Source organism: Brassica napus, chromosome A7 (genome assembly GCF_020379485.1).
Source record: "Brassica napus cultivar Da-Ae chromosome A7, Da-Ae, whole genome shotgun sequence".
Lineage (NCBI taxonomy): Eukaryota > Viridiplantae > Streptophyta > Magnoliopsida > Brassicales > Brassicaceae > Brassica > Brassica napus.
The window spans coordinates 19,142,097-19,169,478 of record NC_063440.1 but is presented as its reverse complement, the minus strand read 5'-3'; the positions used below and the strand labels follow the sequence as shown (position 1 = coordinate 19,169,478).

General features: G+C 37.2%; 5 protein-coding genes and 1 pseudogene across 10 annotated transcripts; 1 reads left to right on the top strand and 5 right to left on the bottom strand.

Moving 5' to 3' along the window:
• Nucleotides 1–4,386: 4,386 nt before the first annotated feature.
• On the bottom strand, nucleotides 4,387–5,381 carry LOC106355663. Its single transcript, XM_013795570.2, has 2 exons — nucleotides 4,936–5,381; nucleotides 4,387–4,690 (listed from the first exon to the last, which is right to left on the bottom strand). Exons 1-2 carry the CDS (start codon nucleotides 5,379–5,381, stop codon nucleotides 4,387–4,389), a joined length of 750 nt encoding a protein of 249 aa, XP_013651024.2.
• Nucleotides 5,382–6,277: 896 nt separating this feature from the next.
• On the top strand, nucleotides 6,278–11,373 carry LOC106356899 (annotated as a pseudogene).
• Nucleotides 11,374–12,602: 1,229 nt separating this feature from the next.
• Nucleotides 12,603–16,081, bottom strand: LOC106356898 (sister chromatid cohesion protein PDS5 homolog D-like). 2 transcript variants are annotated; one of them, XM_022688967.2, is made up of 12 exons: nucleotides 15,601–16,079; nucleotides 15,176–15,379; nucleotides 14,926–15,110; nucleotides 14,733–14,859; nucleotides 14,471–14,668; nucleotides 14,297–14,402; nucleotides 13,896–14,194; nucleotides 13,732–13,805; nucleotides 13,607–13,658; nucleotides 13,435–13,524; nucleotides 13,294–13,352; nucleotides 12,603–13,212 (listed from the first exon to the last, which is right to left on the bottom strand). In XM_022688967.2, the coding sequence occupies exons 1-12, from the start codon at nucleotides 15,709–15,711 to the stop codon at nucleotides 12,831–12,833; spliced, it is 1,887 nt and encodes a 628-aa protein (XP_022544688.2). In that variant the 5' UTR covers nucleotides 15,712–16,079; the 3' UTR covers nucleotides 12,603–12,830. The 2 variants fall into 2 exon arrangements, with proteins under 2 accessions (XP_022544688.2, XP_022544687.2); XM_022688966.2 differs by having other exon boundaries at nucleotides 13,896–14,402; nucleotides 15,601–16,081.
• Nucleotides 16,082–16,943: 862 nt separating this feature from the next.
• Nucleotides 16,944–20,115, bottom strand: LOC106353383 (factor of DNA methylation 5). Of its 4 annotated transcripts, none has more exons than XM_013793132.3 (8): nucleotides 19,904–20,115; nucleotides 18,801–19,705; nucleotides 18,549–18,730; nucleotides 18,378–18,467; nucleotides 18,006–18,293; nucleotides 17,619–17,831; nucleotides 17,288–17,531; nucleotides 16,944–17,109 (listed from the first exon to the last, which is right to left on the bottom strand). In XM_013793132.3, exons 2-7 carry the CDS (start codon nucleotides 19,702–19,704, stop codon nucleotides 17,289–17,291), a joined length of 1,920 nt encoding a protein of 639 aa, XP_013648586.2. In that variant the 5' UTR covers nucleotide 19,705; nucleotides 19,904–20,115; the 3' UTR covers nucleotides 16,944–17,109; nucleotide 17,288. The 4 variants fall into 4 exon arrangements, with proteins under 4 accessions (XP_013648586.2, XP_048591673.1, XP_048591674.1 ...); XM_048735716.1 differs by having other exon boundaries at nucleotides 19,897–19,984; XM_048735717.1 differs by having other exon boundaries at nucleotides 18,801–19,707; nucleotides 19,901–19,973.
• Nucleotides 20,116–21,568: 1,453 nt separating this feature from the next.
• On the bottom strand, nucleotides 21,569–25,015 carry LOC106353382 (GTP-binding protein 4-like). Of its 2 annotated transcripts, none has more exons than XM_048735714.1 (14): nucleotides 24,858–25,015; nucleotides 24,653–24,783; nucleotides 24,423–24,546; nucleotides 24,270–24,334; nucleotides 24,080–24,193; nucleotides 23,911–23,985; nucleotides 23,607–23,717; nucleotides 23,420–23,533; nucleotides 23,266–23,337; nucleotides 23,152–23,188; nucleotides 23,066–23,072; nucleotides 22,268–22,373; nucleotides 21,932–22,141; nucleotides 21,569–21,842 (listed from the first exon to the last, which is right to left on the bottom strand). In XM_048735714.1, the coding sequence occupies exons 1-14, from the start codon at nucleotides 24,973–24,975 to the stop codon at nucleotides 21,750–21,752; spliced, it is 1,377 nt and encodes a 458-aa protein (XP_048591671.1). In that variant the 5' UTR covers nucleotides 24,976–25,015; the 3' UTR covers nucleotides 21,569–21,749. The 2 variants fall into 2 exon arrangements, with proteins under 2 accessions (XP_048591671.1, XP_048591672.1); XM_048735715.1 differs by having other exon boundaries at nucleotides 24,653–24,787; nucleotides 24,862–24,990.
• Nucleotides 25,016–25,249: 234 nt separating this feature from the next.
• LOC106353381 (60S ribosomal protein L7-1) lies at nucleotides 25,250–26,924 on the bottom strand. The gene is made up of 6 exons (XM_013793130.3): nucleotides 26,766–26,924; nucleotides 26,384–26,651; nucleotides 26,101–26,198; nucleotides 25,885–26,022; nucleotides 25,686–25,788; nucleotides 25,250–25,613 (listed from the first exon to the last, which is right to left on the bottom strand). Exons 2-6 carry the CDS (start codon nucleotides 26,618–26,620, stop codon nucleotides 25,395–25,397), a joined length of 795 nt encoding a protein of 264 aa, XP_013648584.1. The 5' UTR covers nucleotides 26,621–26,651; nucleotides 26,766–26,924; the 3' UTR covers nucleotides 25,250–25,394.
• Nucleotides 26,925–27,382: the final 458 nt, after the last annotated feature.

Below are 27,382 nucleotides of genomic sequence, written 5' to 3'. Positions count from 1 at the left end.
ATTATCACTGTGGTAAATGGGTTGGAGATGGAGGTTATTGACGAAGTCGACAATGAAGAAGAGGAAACGATAGTGTATACTCCAGCTCAACAACTCGCTATACTATCACTTAACTCGTTTTTGGGAATTCATTCTCCAAAGACGACAAAACTGTATGGGAAAATCAACAAAACCAACGTCATTGTTATGTTGGATAGTGGTGCTTCCCATAATTTCATAACACCTGATACGGTGCAGAGGCTCAAATTGAAAGTTTGTGCTGATCCGAGCCTCGACATTCTGCTAGGCAATGGAGTGACAGTCAAAGGCGCAGGGGTCTGCAAGTCTGTCACATTCAGTTTAGCGGATACCGAATTCATTTCGGATTTCATAGCTTTGGAATTGGGAATGGTTGATGTTATTTTAGGCATTCAGTGGCTGGAGACATTGGGAAAATGCGAGGTAGATTGGAAGGAGCAGGAACTGTCCTTTATGTATAACAATACTAAAGTGACATTGTTCGGAGATCCAAACCTGCATTGTTCCTCATTCTCTTTTAAGTCACTGTCTCCTATCTCTAATGCTGATACACGAGGAAGAGGAGCACTGGTGCTATCAGCAAGCGAGGTGACACCAAACATTCCAGAAATTCCGAGAAAGCTGCAGACATTGTTGGACAAGTTTGATCATGTATTCGCAATACCAACGGGTTTACCTCCTTTCCGTGGGTATGATCATTCCATTAACTTGCTTCCAGGAGTGTCTGCAATCTCTGTGCGTCCCTATCGATATCCACATTCCACAAAAGCAATCATGGAGAAGATGGTGGGAGATATGCTCGATGCGGGGATAATCAGAGTGAGTACGAGTCCCTTTTCAAGTCCTGTCCTGCTAGTCAAAAAGAAAGATGGCTCATGGCGTTTCTGTATAGACTACCGAGCAGTGAATAAGGTGACAGTACCAGACAAGTTCCCAATACCGGTGATTGATCAATTATTGGATGAACTACATGGAGCGACAGTCTTTTCGAAAATCGATTTACGCGCAGGTTATCACCAAATCCGTATGAAGGAAGCTGATATTGAAAAGACTGCATTCAGGACGGTAGAAGGCCACTACGAGTTCTTAGTTATGCCTTTCGGTCTGACGAACGCTCCTGCAACATTTCAGGCCTTGATGAACTCTATCTTCAAACCATATCTCAGAGTGTTCATCTTGGTATTTTTCGATGACGTGTTGATCTATAGCCGTAATGAAGAAGATCATCTGAGGCATTTGCAGATCGTGTTGGAGATATTGGCTACACAGAAACTGTTTGCAAACTTGAAGAAATGTTCGTTTGGATTGTCTCAAGTTGAGTACTTGGGCCATATTATTTCCAAAACTGGTGTGGCAACAGATACAAACAAGACAGCGAGCATGCGAGAGTGGCCGATTCCTAAAACGGTTAAGCAACTGCGGGGATTCTTGGGGCTCACGGGTTATTACAGAAATTATGTGAAAGGGTATGGTATAATAGCTCGGCCCCTGACAGAATTATTGAAAAAAGACAGTTTTGCGTGGTCTGGCGAAGCTCAAGCAGCATTTGAGAAATTAAAGTCTGCAATGGTGTCAGCTCCAGTTTTAGCATTACCAGATTTCACAAAACCGTTTATAATCGAGACAGATGCATCAGGCTTCGGTGTGGGGGCGGTGTTAATGCAGGACAAACGTCCACTGGCGTATTTTAGTCATGGTCTAACCGCAAGAGAAAGTTTGAAACCAGCATATGAACGTGAACTTATGGCAGTGGTTATGGCAGTGTTGAAATGGAAACACTACTTACTGGGCAGGAAGTTTGTAGTACATACGGATCAGAGAAGTCTTAAGTACCTGCTGGAGCAAAAGGAAGTCAACATGGAATATCAGAAGTGGCTAACAAAGTTATTAGGGTACGACTTTGACATTGTTTACAAACCAGGGTGCGAGAATAAAGCTGCTGACGGGTTATCACGGATAGAAAGAGAAGAGTTGTTATTAAAGGGGGCTCAGTGTTTCGCATTAACAGTTCCGACGGTGATACAGTTGCAAGAAATATATAAGGAGATTGCTGAAGATGTGGAGTTACAGAGATTAACGACGTTGGTGAAGCGCGGAGAATTATCAAATCCACATTATCGGGTGGTCGATGACAGGTTATGGTATAAACAGAGGCTGGTGTTACCAAAGTCGTCAACATCAATTCCACTGATATTGTTTGAATGTCATGATGGGAAGATCGGTGGTCACTCGGGAGTTCTAAAGACGGTTAAGAGAGTTCAAACGATGTTCCATTGGGAGGGCTTGTTTAAGGCAGTACAACAGTATGTATCTGAGTGTGGGGTATGTCAAACTCACAAGTATTCAACATTATCTCCAGCAGGACTACTCCAACCGTTACCGATTCCAATGCGTATATGGGAGGATATTTCGATGGATTTTGTGGAGGGTTTACCGACATCTCAGGGTTTTAATGTGATCATGGTTGTGGTGGATAGATTGAGTAAGTATAGTCATTTCATTGGCTTAAAACATCCGTTTACAGCAGTGGATGTGGCTTCGAAGTTCATGGCAGAAGTTGTACGACTACATGGGTTTCCAAAGACAGTGGTTTCAGACCGTGACAGAATTTTCTTGAGCAGTTTTTGGAAAGATTTGTTTCGACTATCAGGCACTAAACTGAAGTATAGTACAGCGTTTCATCCGCAAACAGATGGCCAAACAGAGGTCCTTAACCGTTGTATGGAGACTTATCTTCGCTGCTTTGCTTCAGGACATCCGAAAACGTGGTATAAATTTTTGGCTTGGTCTGAACTTTGGTACAACACTTCGTATCACACGGCATTGAAGACAACACCGTTCCACGTGGTTTATGGAAGAGAGCCTCCGAAATTAGTGCGTTTTGAAGAAGGATCGACTCAGAACTTTGATTTGGAAACGAATTTGCGAGAACGAGATGCGATGTTATCACAGATTAAACAACACTTGACACGAGCTCAAGCTATTATGAAGGCACAAGCGGATAAACATCGCAGAGATGTGCAGTTTTCAGTGGGTGATCTCGTCTATTTGAAGCTGAAACCATTCCGTCAAAATACTGTGGTTAGGCGTTATTGTCAGAAGCTTGCCGCCAAGTATTTTGGTCCCTATGAGATCACAGAACGCGTAGGCAAGGTGGCGTATCGGTTGAGACTTCCTCAAGAGTCTAAGATTCATCCTGTTTTTCATATTTCACAGTTAAAAGCCGCTTTGGGTCAGGATCACTTAGCCCAAACAGTACCTCCCGCGTGCACAGACTTGGAGAACATAGTGATGGAACCAGCAGAGGTGTTAGCATCGCGGGTACGAGAGGATGGTATTGTTGAGCTGTTGGTACGTTGGCAGAACTCAGTGGATCATGAGAATTCTTGGATGCTGTTGGCGGAGTTTGAAGGCAATTTTCCGGATTACAAGCTTGAGGGCAAGCTTGCTCTCAATGGGGGGAGTATTGATAGGTTCAAGCATACTTATGAGAGGAGAAGGTTTAAGCAGAAGGAAGTGAAGAAGGGAGAGGAGTGACGGGAAATGAAGAGTGAAATGGTGGTTAACAAATAAAGTGGAGACACGTGTGAGATAGTAAAGGAAGTATAAATACTCGTATTGTTTCTGTTATACGGTTATCGTTGATTACAATTGTTAACCTTAGCATATGAGCTAGGTCTACTCAGGTGATGAGAGTAGAGTGATACTCAGGTGATAGAGTATCACGACGGTTGTAATTCTCGAATCTATTCATCAATATACATCGTTATTCAGTAGATCCGATCTTTGATCTTATCAATGTCCCGTCCTAAAATTTATGGAGTATGAAACAATTACTAAATAATCAATACGTACATTTAACTTAGTCCATTTAGAAGTTGAATGATTATATTATATTAACCACTAATATTTTTAAAGTTATAGGCGAATGTTTCATTTTGCACTATCTTTATATGTGGGCTTTGTAACAATTCAGCTGACCGTGGTGGTCATCTACTGTTTCATTATCCTTTCATTTGGTTAATTAGGAGAAAAACAGGTCACTGATCCTGTTAGAAATTGAACATGCAATAAAGGCAATGCTAGAGATTCAAGAAAGAAACTATTACGTACTTGTAACCTGGCAATGCTTAATCTAAAGGTAGTCTGGTTCGAGAGAAACGTGAAGATCCTCTCAGATGCTTCAATCCTGGCTTTCCACAACTTGATCTCCACCCTCTGTGCAAAGCCCATTTTATATCTATTAGTTTTTTTTTTTGTCTAAATGTTAAGATTTATACCATTTTTTAGAGTTTACATGTTGTGAATCACAACTTATTACAAGAAAGAAAAAGAGCAAGAGAGCACTAGAAAGTAAAGAGAGTAGCTTTAACTGAAAAAGGAAAGGAACCAAAAATACAACTCTAGCAAAGAAGGCAATGGAGCAGTGACAGTAGGTCGAGACAAAGACAGGAGCCTATCTCTCATTACACGGTCAACCACTCTGAAGAAAGCCTCTTGAGTCGAAGATGAGCCTTTGAAGATACGAGCATTACGCTCTCGCCAAAGGGAGTAGATGATGACTTGATTGAGGAGCTTCAGAACTGCTACTGCTCGGGGAGTATGAGAGCCCTGGAGTTGCTGGCACAAGTCAACGAGTGCTGGTAGAGACAGGGGAGGAGACGTCATGAACCTGCCACAAAAACGAGTCCAAGTAGCAACCGCAAAAGAACATTCAAAGAAGAGATGAGAAATAGATTCATCAACATTAGAGCAAAGAACACAACCTGGTGGAACATATAGTCCCCAAGAAATCAAACGGTCTCTAGTGGGTAGCCTTCCAAGGAAAACAGTCCAAGAAATAAAAGAACATCGAGGGATTTCCTCTTTGAACCAAACGACGGAGTGCCAGTCAACTAAAGGACTAGGAGCTCGAACCTTTCCCAAGTTACCCGGGAAGAGAAAGACGGACCAAAACCACCAGACTGAATCCTCCACAAATAAACATCGCCACCGTTTACTGCAGAGGGAACCGACAACGTAGACAAGATAATCTGAAGTGTTACCGCAAGCTCAGAACGTGCCGGAGGAAGATTCCAATGACCACTGCGTACTGCCTGAACCACAGTAGCGTTGAGAGGTATCCTTAGAGTCCTAGGACCCGACGAACCAAATAGGAGATGTAATGGACCCAGGTCCGTCCAATTGTCGTACCAGAACAAGGCCCTGTTACCATCCCTGACACTGCAGTGTAGGAAGGGTTGAAGATCTTGCTTCAGCCGAAGCATGCTTCTAACAGTGCTTGAGAATCTAGGAGAATCATTGATTAACCAAATACTTCTGTCCCCAAACCCATATCTATCAGTTGTTTGAACCAAACCCATATACTCTCACATCTCACTAAGAGTCCAATCTCTATAAGTCATAATTCAAAGCCCATATTTTACAACAACGCACTTATCCAGTCCCAGCTCTATAACTCATGCATACCAGTAAAAAAATCCCCGTCTTTATCTAGTTACTGCATGCATCTTGCCACATTACCGTCGCCATCATTTCATATGTACCTACACCCGTAGAATCTCCAAAATCAATATATATATATATATATACACACATCAATACTATACACACATACATACATATTGTCTCTATCATATATGTACTTAATAGGTTGGTGCGATCATTTCATATTATATGCTTGATGATTCTACACTGGTAGATTCTTTCTCTCTATATATTTTTCAATGCATTAAAATAACTGCACCATGAATAAGATAAGAACCAATCTATACCTGAGTCAACTTCCATGTATATAGCTAAAAGCCATAATTGAGGTAGAAGACTTTAGTATCTTGATTGGATAGACTTTAAATTAGGCCTTGACAACAAAAAAAGACTTTAAATTAGGCCAATTTTATCATATATTTATTGATTACAAATATTTATATATCATCGTTAAAAATATATCAAATAACAAATAAAAATAATTATATACATAAAATAATACTTAAAATACTAGTTAAATTTCATTTATTAAATAAATATTCTATAAGTATAATATTATACATTATATCATTATAATTTTACTAGATAAAAATAAAATGCTTAAATTAAAGAATGTTTGTATTATATGATTATATGGTAGACCGGATTATTTTATGATTTTTTAAAAAGTTGCAGTTTTACGGACTATATTATCAAACATAAAAATATTTATCAAGTACAAAATAAATTAAAAAATATATTAAATCATTTTATAAAATATAACAATATACAAAATATATACGAAAATATGTTCACCTGCGTCACAAACGGTTGATTTCTTCTTAACTCTATTAACAAATATTGTTTTGTTCTCTCATAAAGACATAAACACAATCGAAATTTATGTCCAAGTAAATTAAATTTTCTTATTTTATATTGGTGCTATTGGTTGTGAACGTATGTAGTCATTAATTCTAGTGCAACTTCTTACTCCAAAAACTAATTTAGTCTGTGGTTCACTAATAACAGACCAATCAAGTCAAAAAAATATTTTCCCCTTTTTACTCTACTTACTATTATTCATAGAAATATATATATATAGAAGTATATTGTCATGATGGTGCCAATAACAACAATAGAAATATAAATGTTGATTACGGTTCAAGTGAAAGCCATCCAAATCCAATTACACTGTTACAGAGAATCTATGGAACCAGACTGAAAGTGACTGGGACCCACCTTGATCGAGTCGCTGAGATCCAATCGCACCTTGATCGAGTCGCTGAGATCCAATCGTTACCCTTATACAAATTATTTTATACTGATTGTCTCAAGTCAACTCCTATAACTAAAGACTCTTGATCGGATATAATCTAAGACTTTCCAGTTGATTTCTTTAGCTTATCTACAAAAAATTTAATTATTTTTTACAATTTTAATCTTATATTATTGTGACAATCTTTTTAGTCTCTTGGTTTCAATGAACTGAATCTTTCTTTTTTTGTCAGCAACATATGAGCTGAAGCCCTTTATCAAAAAAAAAAAACATATGAGCTGAATCTTTAAAATATACATAGTATGATCAATTGTACAATCATTCATTTAATATTTTTTACAATTGTAATACCATAACAAATCAATATTAAAATATTTTTTATTTATTATGCAAAATTTCCTGTGATTTTGTTGGATTGGATCAATAACAAAACTGAGAGAAAAACACAAAATAAATCGACTCTAATGCACTTTGAGGACCCAACAAAACTAAACTCCAGCCAGTCACAACCTTTAATTAAACTCTCCTCTTTTTAGTTAAGAGATACTCTCACACCTTTTTCTTGTTTTTTCTATTCGGAGGTTTTTTGGGTTCACACACTTAAATTATTCACTAATTAAGTCCACCAGTCTCTATATATAGTTTCTCGTGTTCTCATAGTCAAAACCATTAACAAAGAGATTACTAAGAAGAGAGACGACCATGGCAGCTTCAGCATCTGAACGTCCTCAATTCATTTCGAATAACGGTGGCAACAGCAGCTTCTCCGACGCTCCACTCATCGACAACTCTGACCCTAATCAGATTATTGTTCCCGAGGTTTGGTTCTTGAAAAACATGGTTTAGATTCTGTTCATAATCACAACTCAATCACCAAGTTTTAGATTCTGTTCTTGAAAAACACGGTTTTTGTTTTTCACATCTTTTGCAAAACTCACACGTGTTCGCTTTATACTCTTTCCGTTTCAAAATAATACATGTTTTTAGTAAAACATATTAAAATTAGTTATAAATACATAATTTTGTAATTCTACATTTCTTATATTTTTAAACCAATAAAACTTTAAAAAATGCAATTAATATTTTTGAACTTCACAATTTCATTATTAGTTAACAAAAATGTATTGAAAATATAAAAAATATATGTTTATGAAACAAATTTTTTATCTAGAATATACATTTTTTTTTAAATGGAGAGAGTATGTTTTAATATTTTACTATTTAAACGAACTAAATCAATTCCAGTCACAGTTTCCGAGTCAAGTAGCTGTTAGAGTCAACAACGTATCGAGACTTAAACACACAATGAGAGGATCTTATTGTTGTATTAATCAATAACTTTCTTTCAAATATATTTGCAGAAGAAGAGTTGGAAGAATTTCTTTGCTTACTTAGGCCCTGGCTTTCTTGTTTCAATCGCATATATTGATCCTGGAAACTGTAAGATCCTATCATAGAGCCAATTCATTTTGCTATATCAGTTTCATTATAATTATAGATGATCACTGTTTCTTTTTTTTTTTTTTTTGCAGTTGAGACTGATCTGCAATCAGGAGCACAATACAAGTATGAGGTACGTATATATTGTGCAGGTTTTGATATTTCGGGGGAGCTATAAGTAATTTAGTAAAGATTGTAATTAAAAATAATTAATTTAAACAATTTAGGGGATCTATATTTTTGTAAATTGTCTCTTAAAATTTAGAAGTCATAAGCTATGTTACATGGAAACGGAAGCGGATACGTGGAAGCGGAAGCGTATGGAAACGAAGAAGCGAGATTTTTAAAAAAATTAGGAAGCGGATACGTGTTGGAAGCGTATCCATATATATATATATATGTAAGACTAAAAATTAAAAATTGGAATATATATAGATATGTAAGATTATTTTTAAAAATATAAAAACAAAAATTATATGATTTAAATTTAAAATAAAGCATTTATTCATTTATAATAATTTTGAAATGACTTCATATTTAAACTGTGAAAATATACATAAATTAAAATAAATAAATAATATTATATTTTTGTAAATCTTTATAATTAATTGACATAATATATTTGAATACATGATTTATCTTTAATAAAAACCTCAATGCATAAAGATAATTTATAGTATTAGTTTTAATATTTGTATATTTCTATTCTCTCTATTCAATACTATTAAAATTTGGATTATATATAAATTAAAAACTATAATTTTATATTCTTATTGATATAAGACATTGTGTTTTTTTTTTAAATGGAAGCGTAATTCCAAAACGGAATCGTAAGCTTCCAATGTGTTTTTAAAGAGAATATTTTAGAAGCGTTTTGTAAGCGAGATTCCGTAAGCTTCCATAAGGTTCTGATTCCGATTCCGGTTCCGAAGCGGGAAGCGGACGTCCGATGAAGCTTCCATGCAACGTAGGTCATAAGCCAATGTTTCACTTCCCTATGTTCGCTTGCTCACCTTATAGTTCCAATTTTTTTGTTTTTAATCTTTAAACAACAGTTACTTTGGATCATATTGGTGGCTTCTTGTGCTGCTTTGGTGATTCAATCTCTGGCTGCAAATCTTGGTGTTGTCACAGGTTAACACTCTTTCAAATCACTCTTTGCTTTTAAGTTTTATACATTAAGTTTGCTAAATTTTTCTTATATGGTCACTTGAAAACACTTAGCTGAGCATTGTAGAGCCGAATACTCCAAAGTTCCGAACTTTTTGTTATGGGTTGTTGCTGAAATTGCAGTAGTCGCTTGTGACATCCCTGAAGGCACCAACTTTCTTTACTCTTCACTTCATTTCTCTAATCAAATATCTCAGTTAGTGCTAATTGCCATCACTTGTTTCATTTTATAGTAATCGGTACAGCTTTTGCTCTGAACATGCTCTTTCACATACCGGTTTGGATTGGTGTTCTTCTGACCGGCTTAAGTACACTGATGCTTCTAGCACTTCAACAATATGGGGTATGCCTTTTGACTATCATTTTTTATTTCAAGGTGCTATGTGTATGGTCAACTCTGATGATGTTTGTCTACAGGTGAGAAAGTTGGAGTTCTTGATTGCATTTCTTGTGTTCACCATTGCTATATGCTTCTTCGTTGAGCTCCACTACTCAAAGCCAGACCCAAGAGAAGTCCTGCATGGTCTCTTTGTTCCCCAACTCAAAGGAAACGGTGCAACGGGTCTTGCAATCTCTTTGCTTGGGGCCATGGTTATGCCGTAAGCTCACTCTCTCTCTATTCACCCATCTTCATAAGAAAATTTTCTTTATACGACCGTATCTTTCACCACAGGCACAATCTCTTCCTTCACTCTGCCTTAGTTCTCTCAAGAAAGATCCCACGTTCAGCTACGGGTATCAAGGAGGCTTGTAGATTCTATTTGATAGAAAGCGGATTGGCTCTAACGGTGGCCTTTCTCATTAACGTCTCTGTAATATCAGTAAGTGGTGCTGTTTGTAATGCTCCGGACTTAAGCCCTGAAGACCGAGCTAAATGTGAGGATTTGGACTTAAACAAGGCTTCGTTTCTGCTACGGTAAGTTGCTTGCTCGCCACGTCTTTTGTTTCTTTAAAAACATTAATGTTTATTTTGCTTCATCTGTTTTGAAACAGAACGTTGTTGGTAAATGGAGCTCAAAGCTATTCGCCATAGCACTTCTTGCTTCAGGGCAGAGCTCAACGATAACAGGAACTTACGCTGGACAATACGTAATGCAAGGGTTTCTTGACCTAAGACTCGAGCCATGGCTCAGAAACTTCCTAACAAGATGCTTAGCTATTATCCCTAGTCTAATCGTTGCTATCATTGGTGGTTCATCTGGAGCTGGAAAGTTAATCATCATTGCCTCGGTAAAACAATCATATCTCATCTCTAATCATATACTATATGACTTACTACACCATATCAAATTGACTGAACAAACTTTAAGCAGATGATCTTATCCTTTGAGCTCCCGTTTGCGTTAGTTCCTCTTCTCAAATTCACTAGCTGCAAAATGAAGATGGGTTCATACGTAAACCCAATGGCGGTATGTAACTATCAAACACATTTTCACTAAACCTTCATCTCCCTTAACTTTATTTGTTCTAACAGGTTTCAGCTTTGACTTGGGTCATTGGTGGTTTAATCATGGGAATAAACATATACTATCTAGTAAGCAGTTTCATTAAACTACTTGTCCATAGTCACATGAAGCTTGGCCTTGTTGTCTTCTGTGGAATTCTTGGGTTCTCAGGCATTGCTATCTACTTAGCCTCCATAGCTTATCTTGTCTTTCGGAGAAACAGGAAAGCTATTCCTCTTCTTGCATCAACAAACTCACAAACTGTGGAGACACTTCCAAGACAAGACATTGTCGATATGCAGTTGCATGGCAAACTTTCTACGTCCGATGTTGATTGAGTTGTATTTCAATCATTATAAAACTTTTGATTCCAATAAAACTGGTCCTGAACCAACTCCACAGAGACCTTTTGGTTGTGCTATAATGAAAGGGTTTGTACACCTTCTTATAATTGGTTTGTCTTTTTCTCTTTTTTTCTTAATCATGTTCTCTTGCGTTTATGTAAGGATAACGTTACAGTGACATCGGATAATAAGATTACTGCTTCCACTATTATATAATACATATAAGAGTGACATATTCTCAATTACAAAAAGAAAGCAATCAGCTCTATATATAATTAATCAAGATTAAACAAATAACTTGGTCAAATCAGACGTATCACCTTAGAATAAATATTTTATGTAGGTATGATCAGAATCTATGGTTGGTAATGGTATCATATTCAAGGATTCGACTATGACGTTGTTTTGGTTCGAATCTTGAGGAAGAGGAAGATGGCCTTTCTCTTGCAAGCTCTTGTATAGTGAACTTGTAAGGCTTTGCCCTCGCATTCTTCTCGTCCGAACACCTAGGCTAAGCGAATTAAAAACTCAAAACATAACTAAATGTGGATACGATTTCTTGTGTATCACTCTAAAGGTAGCGTACTAAATTACTAATCACTGAACAAGCCAAATTACAAGTCATGATACTAGAGACCAAACTTTGGAGTAGGCGAAGAATTTTTTAAAATATTATACGGGATAAATAGTCAAAAGTCACAATACCAAAATACCACTCATGTCCCTTTTATATTCCAACTGATATTTATAAATTTCATTTCTGGAAAAGATGCAACGGCCTCAGGCGTTGGGTGTCGTTGACCATAACATGTCCTAGAGCCACGTTATGGACGTCCACATAGACCTGAGTCAAGTTAGCATAGGTCTTGGGCCTCTTGGCTGAGCCAGTGAGGTACTTGAGGATATGGACTAAACTAGCGTTGACCGCTGACTGGAGCGGTGTTCCGGCTTCCGAGAACTAGAACCGGATTTAGCACCACCTAGTCTACACCTTTCGCCTTTTGCGTCTCCCATTCCGCCACCACGTTACCATAGCAATACCAGTTCTACAAGGCCAAAAAGGTTATGGTTTAGAAACTGAGGTTTTAGGGCTAAATAGGTAAACTTATTACACACGTTTGATTATGGTCATATGTAAACATAGAGCTAGTAGGTCACATGGTTTAGTCGGTGGGTTTGAAGAATCATTAGATAAAAATATACCTTTGTGTGTTTGCAGAAATCAAGATCACTCCAACAACTTTAGTCGACTATGGCTTGAGGGTCACGGTTAGGGTTCATGTAAACGGCGCCGATAGATGACGTAAAGACCACACGTTTATATGAATTGAACAAGATGAGTGGCAGTGTCTCATTCAAACCGTGTCCGATCCAAGACTATTGAATGTAATTAATATACATAGACGATTTCCAGAGTCGTTTCTCTATCAAAACGTAGCTCACAAGTCATAACCATTAGATTGTTATTACTAACACCGATCATGCTTTCTAAAATACAAATGTCAGAAACTCTCTTGACAAAACATAAACCAGGTGATGCCATATCTCTCAAACTAGTTCAAAAAACAATCTCGTGTGTAACAAAGAAAAAAAATACAGAGAGTCTATAATCAGAAAGAATCTATCTAAAAATGATTTTTGCTCACAATGCCCTAAGTATAAACTCCAGTTTCAAGACTCTCTATCTTCATCAGCGTCTTTCTCAGTCTCACGCAACCTTGTGCTTCTCACTTTATCATCATCAACCTCTTCTGCTTCGTCCCCCGTATTCTCTGTTTCTCTCCACTTGGGCTCTTTTGACTCCGAGCCTTCTCTTTCACTCTCAGTCTCTGACCTTGGATCTTCCTTCTCTTCTCTATCAGCCACTTTCAAGCTCTCAGCACTTTTGTTTCTGGACTGTTCTTGCTTCTCACTATTATAATATTCATCCTCGCTTTGACTGTCCACATCTTCCTGCTCTTCTCTTCTGTCAGTTTCGGCATTCAACGATTTGAGATTCTTTGCTTCTCTTGCTTTCCCGGAATCCTTCTTCACAAATGGTCTACTGGAGGATCTATCACCATAAACATACACGCCACATCATTCAGAAGAAAGGAGTCAAAATAACTAGAATTCTAGCAACTAGTCCACACACCTTATAGCTGAGGGACTAGTGTTTCCGCTTTTCTTGACTAGATCACTCTCCATATCCTGCTGATCAATAAAGGAATCAATCATTAAGCATTGCCATTACACTTTCTTTCGTAAAAAAAAAGAAATAGAAACTCAGTAGTACCTCACTGGCAGAAGAAGTGAGATCCTCAAGTAACTCCCAGCGTTCTTTAATGAGATTAAGCTGTTCTGTTACTCCATCAGTATATAATACCTGAGGGGGAACAAACATTCCATATAATATCAACTAAGCAACACGCATGCTACTGATATGAGGAACAAAGATGGTTTCTCACCAGATGCTTCTTCTTACTACTACAATAAGACATTATGACGCCTCCATAAAAACTGCAACAGTGAAAAAGCAATGATTAATGTACACTTAAGGAACAAGAATCTTCCACTTTCATATAACACTTACGTCTTGTCGAGCGGCCACCAGATATTAACTCTCTGACCGACCAAACCCTCCCCAAATTCATCCGTATAAGACTTCTGAAAAATAAGATAATACATTCATCAATCATATGTTAAAATCAAAAGGCTAATAATGGGGACAGAAGGCGACATAGCAACTTGAGAAACCTTCTTCTTCTTCTTAGTATCTGAGCGAGCTGATGATCTTTTCCCGCTGGAGTTCACACCCTTAGGTTTAAATACTGGCTTCTTCTTCTTCTTGCTTGAACTGTTAATCTTTCTCTCATCTTCTTCCGATGAAGAAGGAGAATCTGAATCATGATCACTCTCACAAATACTAACTCGGCTTCGTTTAACTGAACCAGTCAGAGCCGGAGGTGTTTTCCTGGCAGCCACCTTTCCAAGTGATGATGGTGATGCTCTAATAAGCTTTTTGTTTGAACATGTCTTCAATGCATCTATTTTCCCTGAAAGCCAATCAATATCATAACCTTCCTCAGGATTCATCAATGAATTGGGTTTCCTTCCTCTCTTCCCTCTAATCCTTAAATCTGTTTCTGCATCTTTACCTTCACACTGCACTTCTTGCTTCAAACTGTGTCCCTTTCTTACTTTGTCACTCCCACTGATTCGTATTGTTCCTTCCCTCGCAGGTCTCTTGGAGCCCAATTTGTCCTAGATCACAAGCTAATTCGTTAAAAATGACACTGTTAAAAGACGCTGAAACTGTACAATGAACACACCTCATTATCTTTGGTGTTAACTGCATTGTGGACTTTAGGAGTTTCAAAAACAGTCTGGCATATAGAGGAAACAACTGGAGAATACAAATCAAAGCTGGTCCCTGTAGACTTCAAAGCTTTGATGATGTACGGTTGAAGTGTACGGGCGCATCTACTAAGAACCTTCTCCGCAAGACTCCAAGACATTGGTGAAACATTCTAAAACATATCCCCAAGTTAGTTGACGCTGAGAGAGCTAGCTTGAAACAGGAAAAAGCCTTACCTTGTTTTCCTTCTTGACGCTAGTTAATAGAGTATCCATCAAATCCTTGGATACTTCATCGGTTTCATCTATAACTGTAATCATTATCATCTCCATCGAAGAAGGCACCACCGAAGGATGATCAGATCTAATAAACAAAAAAGGCAATTCAGTATAACGATCTAAAGAGTTTCTCAGATACTGCGAGAGTTACCTTATGACTCTCAAGAAGATGCGAAACATTTGTAGAACGAGGTCATCACACTCCAAGTCCAACATGACCAAGCAAGAGTTGAGCCTTGATACAATATCAAGAACAAACTCAGCTTTCCCATAGCTGCGAGAGGAGGATGCATCAGCTAACTTCTCAAAAGCTTCAACCGTCAAGCGAAAGATCTCCTGTACGAAGCAGAGTTTCAACAAAGCATTACAGAGAGAGAGATGAAGAGAGTGTTGTTGTTTACCTTCATTTGATCATCACCGTAAGGAGCTCGAGGAGCAGTTATCCTCACGATCTCGGTTAAGCATGACGCAAGCGAGACTCTAACCTCGGAGTCAGGATGTGTCAAGAGTCCACTTGACACCAAAGCATTCTTGGATGGGATCAGAGCGTGTTGCATTGACAAGGGCTGGCCTTGCCCCACATCTCTAAGCAGAGACTCAGTTTCCTAACGCAGGAAACAACTTGAAATTAGAGTTTCAATGGAAAAAGGTTTCGCCTTTAACCCAAAAAGGACCAAGCTTTGACCAAACAACGAGGTGAAATCAACATCCGAGGTTCCCTTATCAGCAAGGAAGAGAAACCCTAATCGTAATTTGTAGAACCCAACATAACAAAGGAAGAAAGACACGATTTTGATTGGAAGGAATCGAAGAGAAGGAGACGTACGTTGAGAAGAGCAAGAAGCTCGTCAGCTGAAGGAGGAGGTTTGAGAAGTCTGTTTCCAGCGTCGATGAGTGATCTTGCAAGATCGGTTAATCCAACAATGGAAGAAGCCATTAGTTCTTCTTCTTCTGTTAGAGAAGAAGAACAAACCCTGGATAAACCCTAGAGACGCAACGCTTCAGAGAGGTTTCGAATGGTGGTGGTGTTCTTGACTTGTGAGGTTAAGCGGTGTGTGCTAAACATGCAAAACAAACTTTGTATATATACCACCACTAACTCAAAATTCATTTTAATTTGTGAAAATTTTGGTTTCTTTCGTTTTCAATCAACATCTGAGATTCTGTTTGAATCATCCATTTGTTTCCATAATTGTTTCTTTTACCTTTTACATCTAATGTATTAAGATAAAATCGACTGTTTTCGAAATATAAAATAAAAATATAACGGTCTAATTAAAATAGACTTTACTAATTGTTATTATACAATACTTTTTAATCTAACCAATCATTTTACATATATGTGATTTACGAAAATTACACTATCGTTAATCTTTCAAATTATTTATCTATTAAAAATATTTTTGTAAAATACAAAACTTAGCCAAATTTGTATAGCATATTATTTTTTTGGGGGTCAAAATATGGCATATTAATTATACTATACTTATGCGGCTAAGGTATATACCTGGTAAATACTATTTGTAAAAGAGATTTTCTATAAACAAAACTTTAAACAACATTTTTGATAATTATTTTCATCTAATTAATTAAAATAAAAAAAAATTATCGACTGTTTTTTTTACTATAATTTTTTAACGATTTAGTTAAAATAAACCCTTCTAATTATTATTATACAATGATTTGTAATCTAACCGATCATTTAGAATCTTAATATAGAATAAGCTTTTGCGTTTATATGATTTACAAAAATTCCACTATTATCTTTTAAAAAATATTTTGGTAAAACATAGAACTTAGCCAAATTTGTATAGCGTATTAGTTGTTATACTATACTTTTGCGGCTAAGGTATATATTTCGTTAACATACTATTTGTATAATCGATTTTCTATAAACAAAACTTTAAACAATATTTTTGATAATTATTTTCATATAAGTTTAAATAATGAACCCAAAATTCGTATTATGTGCGGATTAAAATTTAGTTTTTTTTTTAAAGAAGAGAAAAGAAGTAGTTGATGGGTCTTAAAACTAGATTTAGTTTTTGTTTATCACCATTGACCTCAGAAGAGAAAACAAAAACAATTTTCTAAAACGTTAAGTATTAAATCGGCGTAAGTCACTAAAAATTAACTAATAAATTAGCTATAATATTTATAGGAAATAAATAAATTTAACTGCCAGGACTTTTATAAACTGTAGTCTAAAACACTGACAAATGCACCGTGAAACTGTAAGAACATTATTGATCGTTGGAAACAACATCGGTTCATAAATTATCAATTTCCTAATAAAAAGACCACGTTTTCATTCTTCCTCCAGCGTCTCTGCTTCCTGCAACACAAGAACACGACCACTTGATTACATTTATTATTCTGTACAAGCCCAACTCTGATGCAATGATGCTACTAGAGACTCCACTTTATGTCTTTAACCGAGAGAGATTCAGTTGCCAAGATCAATGAGGAGACACTGCTGCAAAAACTTTAGGAATTCAATAAATTTGAGTTACCTTATCCCTTTCTTTTGCGTTTGAGATTCTTGAGATTCTTGATCTGCAGCGTCATGTATTCGATCACTTCTTTGAGTGTAGCTTTTCTTTTCTCTTTAAAATTCCACAGTGCTGGGACTGAGTACCTCCCACTTGGGTTATGCTCATTCAGCTCCTCCAGTGCTGTCTTCACTGCCTCCAACACTTCTTCACCCCACTCTTCTCTCAGGCTCTTAAGCTGCTCATCTTCTTCATCCACCACTTCCTGCACCAGTGGAAGATGAAGATTCATAAAACTGGAACATAGAGACAGTGTGGAGGAATCTCGATGGAACAATGAGACATAACTAACCTTCATTTTGTCTTCAGTCCCCACGCGTTTGAATGGATACCATCCTGAATCCTTGAGGGTTTCCTGCCATTTTGAGCAAAGAATGGCGTACTGCACCTCAGCTTCTTCACCTTTGAATCTTTTCTTGCATGCTTTCAAGAATGGCTTTTCATCGAGTTCCCCCAACCGCTTTATTCTGATGTTGGTTCGATCACTCAACAATCCACTCAATCCCTGGAAATAAAAAGAACAGATTTACAAGCAAACACTCATTCAACAACCCTCTCAATCACTCACCATACAGATTCCTCATTTCTCAACAAATTGGCGTGTTTGAGCACGTCACCAAATCACACTCTCACATAGTATACCAGCAACCAAGAACAAGGAAGCATTTAAAGTACATACCCCAATCAACTCTTGACGTGCTTCTTGTATCTCATCATTGCTTTCCCTTTCTTTGATCATGAGGGCCGAGTTAGTATCCTCCAGATCTTGCAACTCAGAGCACTTCTCCTCTAGCTCCTCATTCATCTTTTTCATTTTCTTCTTAACGTCCTCATCATCTTCATCTTCCCTATGCTTCATGACTTTCAGCTTCCCTTTCAGCTCTTGAATCTCCATCTGAAGTTTCTGCTTGTTGTTCAACTCCTCCTCTAGCTGACGGATCTTGTTCAATGCCTCGTCTTTTTTCCTCTGAATTCAGAAAAAGAGTAGTTTTCAAAATCTTCAGAACACAAACTGACGCAATCTAGTTTGAGCCAGTTACTGAAAACATACCTTGTGTTCTTCCACAAGTGTCAGTACACGATCATCCGTCCTTTTCTGCTCCAGTGAAGCTAACTGAAGAGAGGAGTTCACCGCATCGTTCTATCACAACAAAGACAAAACACAAAGATCATCAGTACCCTGGAAAACATAAGTATACTATAATGACTAACTAACTATTACCTTCTTCTTCTCTTCCTCAAGCTTTTGTCTCTCCAGTTCAGTTAACGCTTGTTTCTTGTCCAATTCTTTGGACCAAGCATCCAAATCCTTCATCCTATACTCCAGTTTCTTGCTCAGCATCTCTTTCTCTTGTAAGATCCTGTAGACATTGCGCTGCGAAATCTCCTGCATCCTTTTTGTTTCTGGAAATAAAAACAAGAGTCACAAACCTAAAACTCAAAGCCGAGATCAACCAACTTTTCAGTAACAAACCTTCTTTATAAGTTTGGTCCAGCTCCTCTTTCTGCCTGAGAACCCTCTGCAGAGAGATGATCTGCTCGTTGTACTTGTACTGGACCTGGTTATAATCCTCATTCTTCTTAGCAATTTTATCAGCTAGATCATCCACAACGATACTCGATTTCTGCATTTCCTCCTTGGAGATATCAGAGAAGCTTCTCAGCTTCCCCACCGTCGACAGGTACTCAGCTATCGACCCTTGGCAGTTGTAATCATCCCCACGCGCGCACCACCCATAAGTCTTGAACCTCCAGTCTCCTGTCTTATAACTCCAGTCCTTCTTCCCGCACCGCTTCACCTCGTACTCCTTCTCAAGCTCCGTAACACTCGTGAACCCATCCATACCACCGTTGAACCTAGGAACCACAGCAACTGCAGAATCCTCCTCAACCCAAATGGTCTTCACCTCAAGAGGGTTAAACCTCGCAAGCTTCTTCAACCAATACGCCGAATCAAGAAGCAGACTCTTGTCATCGTTTCCCCTCAAAGGGCTGATGACAATCCCCATCCAAGGCCAGACATACATGTCACTCACAACAGCTTGGCTCTGGTTGGCAGAGTACACTGTAAGCTGAAGCCGCGGGGGCTCAGCGTCGCCAGCAAGCTCGTTCTTGAGGTACTTCGACAAGGCCAAGTGATTAGCTTTCTGCTTACAGTTTCTAGCGGCGGATCCTTTGGAGACACCAGTGGCGTGAGCGAGGAGCTCCTTGTACTTGTAGTGCTGCTTCTTCTTACCGGAGCAAAAAGGGCACTTGAAAGTGTCTACCTTTAGCTTAACCTTCAGCTCTCCGTCTCTCAGTTGCTTGTAAGGCTTCTCAGAGTAGTCAGCAATCTCGGACTCGCTGACCTCTGACTCAGACTCAGAACTGTTATCCATCCTGTAACAAAGAGCTTACAGATTAAGAAGCAAAGGAGCAAGATTTTGAACATACACAACCTAAAGATGAAAACTTTTAACATGATTTGAGGAATAGTTGAGAGAATCAAAACCCTAAAAAGCACAATGCAGGTCGTGAGAGAGATGATACCGTAAGAAAGTTAAGAAAAGAGTTGGTAGAGGAAAGGAAGAGACTTACGAGGATCGCGGCGAGGAGAGGGGCGAAAGAGAAATGTGATGACAGTGACAAAGAGGAGAGGAGAGGAGAGGAGAGGAGAGCAATTAGGTGGTAGATGAGGAGTCGCACGTAATATATAACGTGGTGACTCGATTATGATTGGTGTTTTGGAGATTAATTACTATATTTGTATGATTACACGATTATATGAAACACTTTTTCTTAATCCCGAGAGTGTGAAGCAGTACGCTTTACTAGGTCTAGCCGTCAGCTGATAAATTTTGGAATTTTGTGTATGTGCGTGCTAGTGGCTTTGAGCTGAGTCCCTCTTCTAATAGTTTTTGTTTTTTTTTTTTTTTTTTTTTTAACACTTTGTTTTATTGAACTGATTTGAAACATATTACATCATAGAAAAATACGACAAAACGATAATGAGAAACTAATGATTTTTCTACAACAGAAGCTCGTGAGGATAATCATCATTGATGACACATTAGCCATATCAAACTAGTCTTATTATAGAATAAGGTAGATTAGGTGTTCCCGTTTCAGCAGTAGCCGACAGACTTCTTTTGTTTTTAAGATACAAAGACTTCATTGGAAATATTTTTTGTTTTCCTCCTATTTTTGTAGTTGAAGATATATTCGTTTTGATTTGATCTTTGTTGTATTGGTTATTACAGATTATTCAACGGGTTTTAGAGAAAAAACTTAATGAAGCTGCTTATCTGAAAGTTTTTTTTTATCGTATATGCAATAAACGTGACTGTAGTCCGTTATTGATATGGGAAGACACTTCGATTGTTAAAACTTAAATAGTATGGAATAAAATAATTATGATATAAATTTATTGACAAAAGTCAACCTAATTTCCATGTAGGCTTTATCACTTATTTTTTTAAAAATAATATATGTTAGCTCTTATTTTTTTAATGGTTAAATGTGTTTTTTAAGAGTTTGTTTAACTTTTTTTGATGCGATGTATCATATAAAATTTTATATTATTGTCTTTGATAATTTTATGGAATAGTTCTAGAGTGCACAAAGGCACTCTAGGTCAAGCTAATGTAACATTTTCTTACAACTTTACAACTTAGGAAAGAAAGAGAAGAGAAATATTTATTTACTTATTTGTAATTAAATTCCACATCTTATTTTTAATTTATTTCCCATTTCGTTTAGTAGTAAATATTTTTTTTTGTCAACTCATTCATATTAGAGACAATTAGCTTAATAAACGCAAAAGGTAATTGACTTTAGAAAATATAATAAATAAAGTAGTTATAATTAATTAAAAATAAAATAAAAATCTGTAAAAAATCACTAAAAAATAGACAAATATTATTTTGTACTTCAGTTTTAATAGAATAGATAACAATTGTTAGCGATGAAAATGTTGTTAGATGTTAATTGGTACTACATCACATCTAATTACATTATTATTGTGACTACATTTTGTGTTAGGTGTTACAACTGTTATTAGATGTGACATGCGTGTTTAGATGTTATTTTTATATGATATTATTGGCTAACATGAGGTGTTTAGATGTTATTATTATATGATATTATTGGCTAACATGGAGATGTCGTAGTTTAGAAAATAGTTAGTAGTTTTAGCAAGGGTAGTTAACATGTTAGGTTCTTATGGTGTTTGAAGTTTTTGTCCCATATTATAAACAAAAGAAGGATCCGGAAAAAACATGCCAAAGCATCCATCAACGATTTATATTTTGTTATGACGTATAATCTTTTAATTCTGTTATTAATAAAACAACAATTGATGCTTTTTCAGAAGATACATCTTCACAAGTAACAAAGCTTAAAATGGATTTTAGTAAAAAGGTAAAACCTCTATGGCTCTATCTACCTAAGAACTAGCAACACTTGGATCAACTCCCACCACTCCACTTTTGATCTTCTCCATCTCATTACTCAGCACTTCCTTTACTTTGCTCTTTAGCTGCAAGCCATGTAGAGAAACAGACACTCTTTACTTTGCTTTCATTTTTTTGTGGAAATAGAAAAGATTTCTGGTAAGGTTTTTCATACCTCACTGAGACCTTGTTCTGTTTTCACTGAGACATGAAATGCTTCATCAGGCCCTGTTACCCTGTACTTAATGATTTCTTCTTCATCATTGCTTCTATCTTCTTTGGCATACATCACTGGAGAACCGCCTCCAAGCAGGTCGCATTTGGACACAACATCAATCCACTGGTAATCCTTAAACCTTTCTTTTATTTCTTTATAAATCTGAAACTGCAATGCCCTCAAAACAAATACATCAGTAAAGTATTATTCAGACACAATTGTTTGTCTCACACACATGTTTGTCTTCTTCAGATCATTTAAATTAAGATAACGATGCACATGTTATACACTTACCTGATCAGAAGGTGAAGTCCCACACTCTCCAGTAAGATCATGAACATATAGAACCGCGGTTGGAAGATGAGTGAGTACAGCAAGAGTTAGCTTCTCTAGATTATTCCTATTAGGGGTGGGCACTTTACCCGATATCCGAAGTGGCACCCGAACCCGATCCGAAAAACCCGAACCGAAATCCGAACCGAAGTAGCAAAATACCCGAACGGGTATTGAATAAGGAGAGATTGGATACCCGAACCCGAACGGATAATACCCGAACCCGAATGGATATCCGAAGATAACCGAACATATGTATAATTAACCATATATTTCTAGTTTATATCTCTCATTTTATATAAAATATTTATATTGATACTACACATACTTTAAGTTCATATGATATACATACAATTACGGAAAAATGATTTGTTAATCACTTAAAATGCATGTCAAGTTTTTTATTTCAAAAATTAACAAAAACTTACATAAAAAAAAACTAAATTAATGCCTTTTTAGTTTTAAAATGTTATGTCCAAATCTATTAACCATTCAATCTATTAAAAATAGAAAATTAGTTAACTAAAAGTTATATTTTTAAATACAACAAACTTGAGAAATGAAAATTTTAATTTTTTTTTTCAAAATCTAAATATCCGAACCCGATCCGAATTAACCGAATCCGAACTAAAAATACCCGAACCCGACCCGAAGTACAGAAATACCCGAACGGGTTCTAGACCTCTATACCGAAATACCCGAAAATCCGAAATACCCGACCCGAACCCGAACGGGTACCCGAACGCCCACCCCTAATTCCTATCCTCTGTCATGTCCCAAAAAAAAATCATATATCATAAAATAATACATACACAAGAGAGTGTTATGTAGCAACTAGACTTTACCGTCACATCTCCTTAGAAGTCCAGGAGTGTCTGTCACCTGCAATGAGTCTTTGAATGATTAACAATCCAAATCATGAGGAATGTGATTAGACGAAACAAAGCAAGTAACGTAACCTGAAACCGTTGGTAGTTCAAAATGACATGGCCCATCAGAATCCCTCTGGTGGTGAAAGGATAATTGCAAATCTGACAACCCAAAAATAATATCATATAAGGGAATGCAAGTTAATATCAAAACTAATATGAAGGTTGGGACAAAAAGCAAAACCTCAGGCTTCCCTGTTGAAAGAATGCGGACCAACGATGATTTTCCAACGTTTGGTGCTCCGACAAGGCAAAGAGTTGGCATTTCCAAGTCAACAACTGGCATAGCTCTCAAAACCTACAAGATGCTTAACTCTATTCACACAGTTCTGAGTTAAGTCAAACCATTGGAAGAGGAAAAGAAAAAGAACCTTTGCTATGCTTAACAAATCATCAACAGCTCTTCCTTCTTGCTGGAAAACCAATTCAAGCTTCTCCACACCTTCGCTCAACCGATCCTCTGCTTCTCGCTTTGATAATGCCTACAAACGAAAAACAAGAAAAGCAAAAGATCTTTATCATCTTTTCCTTTATATGATAGAATAAGATATAACAAAGGTTTCTTAAGAAGCTTATAACGCACTAAGTGTTGCTGTTACCAATCAAGACCTATATGAGATCAACTAACATGAAAAATACAATAATCTTATTTTCCACAGGATTGAGGAGTCTGACCTTAGCACAGAGAGAAGCATGTTCCTTTCCAACAGACAACACCTTCTTCCTCAAAGCATCAACCTTTCCTAACACCTAAAGAACAACTTAACTTATAAGCCAATGCTAGAGTCAGTTGCAGGGTAATGCGAGAGAATGAGTTAAGAGGGCATATGCAAAATAGAGATACCTCCTCGTATTTTCCATCACCAAGTGTCAACTCAATCAGAGACCGCTCATAAGGATGCAACAGTCTCCTCCTCGGAAAACTCTCCATGTATCCTTTCAATGGTAAAGCCAGTTCCTTTTCAAACAAAGACCAGTTTGATAAGACAAGAAATCATTTCAGAATCTCAACCAAAGGATGGAAAGTAACTTACTTTCATGAATGCATCAAGCTGTTTCGCACCTCTATTTCTTTCTCTCTTTGCTATATTAGCTATGCCTGAGTGAGACACCACAAAATGGACCAAGACTCAGCTAACGAATTTGAAGGAGTGTCAATGTTTGAACAAAGGAATCAATATTACAACCTTTAGTTGGTTGAACTCTTTTGGACTTCCTGAGAGCAGAAGAGTACAAATCAATTGATGGCATCACCATGGGGAGTTTCTGAAAAGCCCCCAAACTTTCCTGCACTGGAGGCCCTTTCTTTTCCTGCAAAACCCAACATTCGTTTTCGTTAAAAGTCGAAACCTTTACCTAACCCAAATCTCGAGACTTTTGGATGTAAACAAGGACTCCAAAGGTGGGAACTTTTTACCGGGGAGGAAGGGGTTTCAATCTGCTTCTGAGTGATGTAGGAAGTGGGCAAGTAGCTTGAAGTCACGACTGGAGAAACAGATGTCTGAAGGTTCCGATATTGACGCAAAGTTGGAGACTTTGTAGTGGAGGCTGAACAAGAGTGTGTGAGAGAGGTAAGAGGAGGATGAAAAACAAAGGTTTTGAGGAAGAGATTGAAGAGGTACCTCTCGAGAAGATGAAAGATTGTAGATAAAGCTGTGGTGATGATGCTAAGAGTCGCCATTGATTCGGAAACAAGCTCGACGCCAATTTCATCGTGTTTCTGAAAGCTTGTAGAAGCATTGTCGAAGCCTTTGCACATTTGAGTAGTGGATTCAGAGATAACCGAATTAGACCGGAATGGTAATTGGGTTCATGGTTCGACAAATTTATTTAACCATGTAAGCAAAGCTAACCGGTGTATTGGGCCTATACCATGTCAGTTAATGGACTTATATTGGTCCACTAGAAAAACTCAAACTACTTGATGGCAAATGATGATTATGAGAAGACTAATCTTGAGATTCATCTTTTTTTTTGTTACTATGTTTGCATCACATGTGTGTAATGTATGCTCTGGAGCAAACAATATAACTATAAATTTGAGAATGTTTTTTAAGCAAAATTGCACTAGCATTTGTTTTTTTAGCATCATACAGATTTTTTATAAGGAAAACATAGAAAAGTAGCTAGCGGTTCACATGGATTGTTGCTGGCTGCTTCTAATTCATTTTGATGATGAGATCATTGATCTTGTCTTCACGGTTTCCAGTATCTCCTCCATCGCTGAAAACTTGTTTCTTCCCGTGCAAGACACCAGCCTCTGGCTTGTTGAGTTTCAAGGGTCCCAAGAACCTCATAACCTCTCTGAAATGATCACCAACTCTTGCTATCTCATTCACAATGTCTTCTATGCAAAAGATACCATGTTCTCCTAGAGCCTACGGTAAACACAAGTTAGAATGATTAAGATATAAACTATCCTTTACTTTGAATAAGAAGCTACTTATTACCTGTTCGATAATGTTGTTGTCGGTAAGGGGAACAGGATTGCCTTCTATTATTGTGTATCCCTTTTTGAAAATGAGGTCCTTAACGCTCTTACCATTAGGGTACCTTCAAGAATGGCAACAAACAGTGGTCAGAGCTCATCGAAGAATCACTAGGGAAATGGAATGTTGGACGATTGAGAAATGAATTTTCGTTACGTACCCATAAGTGACGTAAGGCTGCACTTTGAGAAGCTTTTGAAACAAACCATCAGTTGCTTTGGCAAATACACCAGTGAAAGTGCTCCTTAGTTGCATACTGTTAAGAACCTTCTTGGTCTTTGTGTGCATATCGTTCTTACTGCTCACCAGAAAAGGAAAAGGGAGGAGGGATGGTGAGAACACTACCATAGGAAGATAAATAGAGAAAACCAATTACCCTTGAATGCGTATGATGAAAACGAGGTTGGATTTTACTGGTGGAGGAGTTGCCCTTGGCCTCTTCACCCTTTGCTTCATCCGGATAAGATCTATTTCCTAAATGTCACAACAAGTAACAGTAAGATTACAAAGAATGATGCAGTATGAATCAGTTCCATGGATTACAAACCAAGTACTACGATGTAGAAAAGTCTTAAAGAAGCATAATAAGAGCTTGAGGTTCATATAAAATGGACTAGGACCAGAAACGATGAGCAAAAGTTCAAACAGTAAGGTAATACCTTAGCCCTGAACTCAAGGACAAAGTCTTCAGGTCGTTTGATATCAGCAACTTTCTTCTTCTTCTTGCCGAAATTACCCAACTCAAGTTGCTTCTTCCTGATAAAGGCAAGCTCATCCCTGTTCTTCCTCTTCTTAAGTATAACCTCTGGTATGTAGTCCAATCCCTTAGCTTCTTCTTCTACAGCCATCACCTTTGGTTCCTCCACAGCCACTACCTTAGCTTCTTCTTCAGCCATTGTTACTATCTCTACTCTTTCTCTCTAGTCTCTACAAAACAAACAGATCTATGATTGATGATGCCAAAGTAATAACTCTGGTTCAAAACAGAAGGAACACAAAGCTTGACGAGAGACATTATGCGAAAGGAAAACAACAATTTACCGGTGGAGACGAAGCAATTGAACGGCGGCTGAGGAGATTCCAAGTTAGATGGCGGCGATATCGTACTTTTGGTTCGAGAACAGCTGTTTGAGAGTTAGGGTTTATCAACTTTTAAGTCTCTCTGTCTGTTAAGACAGACCTAGTTACGGTCCGGATCAAACTTATAAAATCTAGGCTCTAAACCAACCATATATGGGCTTATGGGTCTCATTAACTTTTATTCAAAGCCCATTATTTCGAGATTTTATAGCAGGAAAGGGATGGGCTTTATATGCGACGTTGAATATAAAATAAAATCAATCACAGAAAAATAAATTTGTATTAATCCTTCTTTGAAGAATATAAAATAAAACCAATCACAGAAAAATAATAATTTTAAAGAAGGATGTTTAATGTTTACTAGAATTTGATCTTAGTCCATGCGCAGGTATTTGATTTAACTTGTGTTCAACGTAAATTCATAAACCGCTAGTTTTATAAAAAGTTTTTATGTATATTTTTATGTTTTGTAATTTCGAGATTTAGTTAATCCCATAAAGAAGTTATCTCCCTTTAACACATGTGATTAGTTAATATGTGTATAATATTAATAATGGTCAATATATGAATATTAGTTT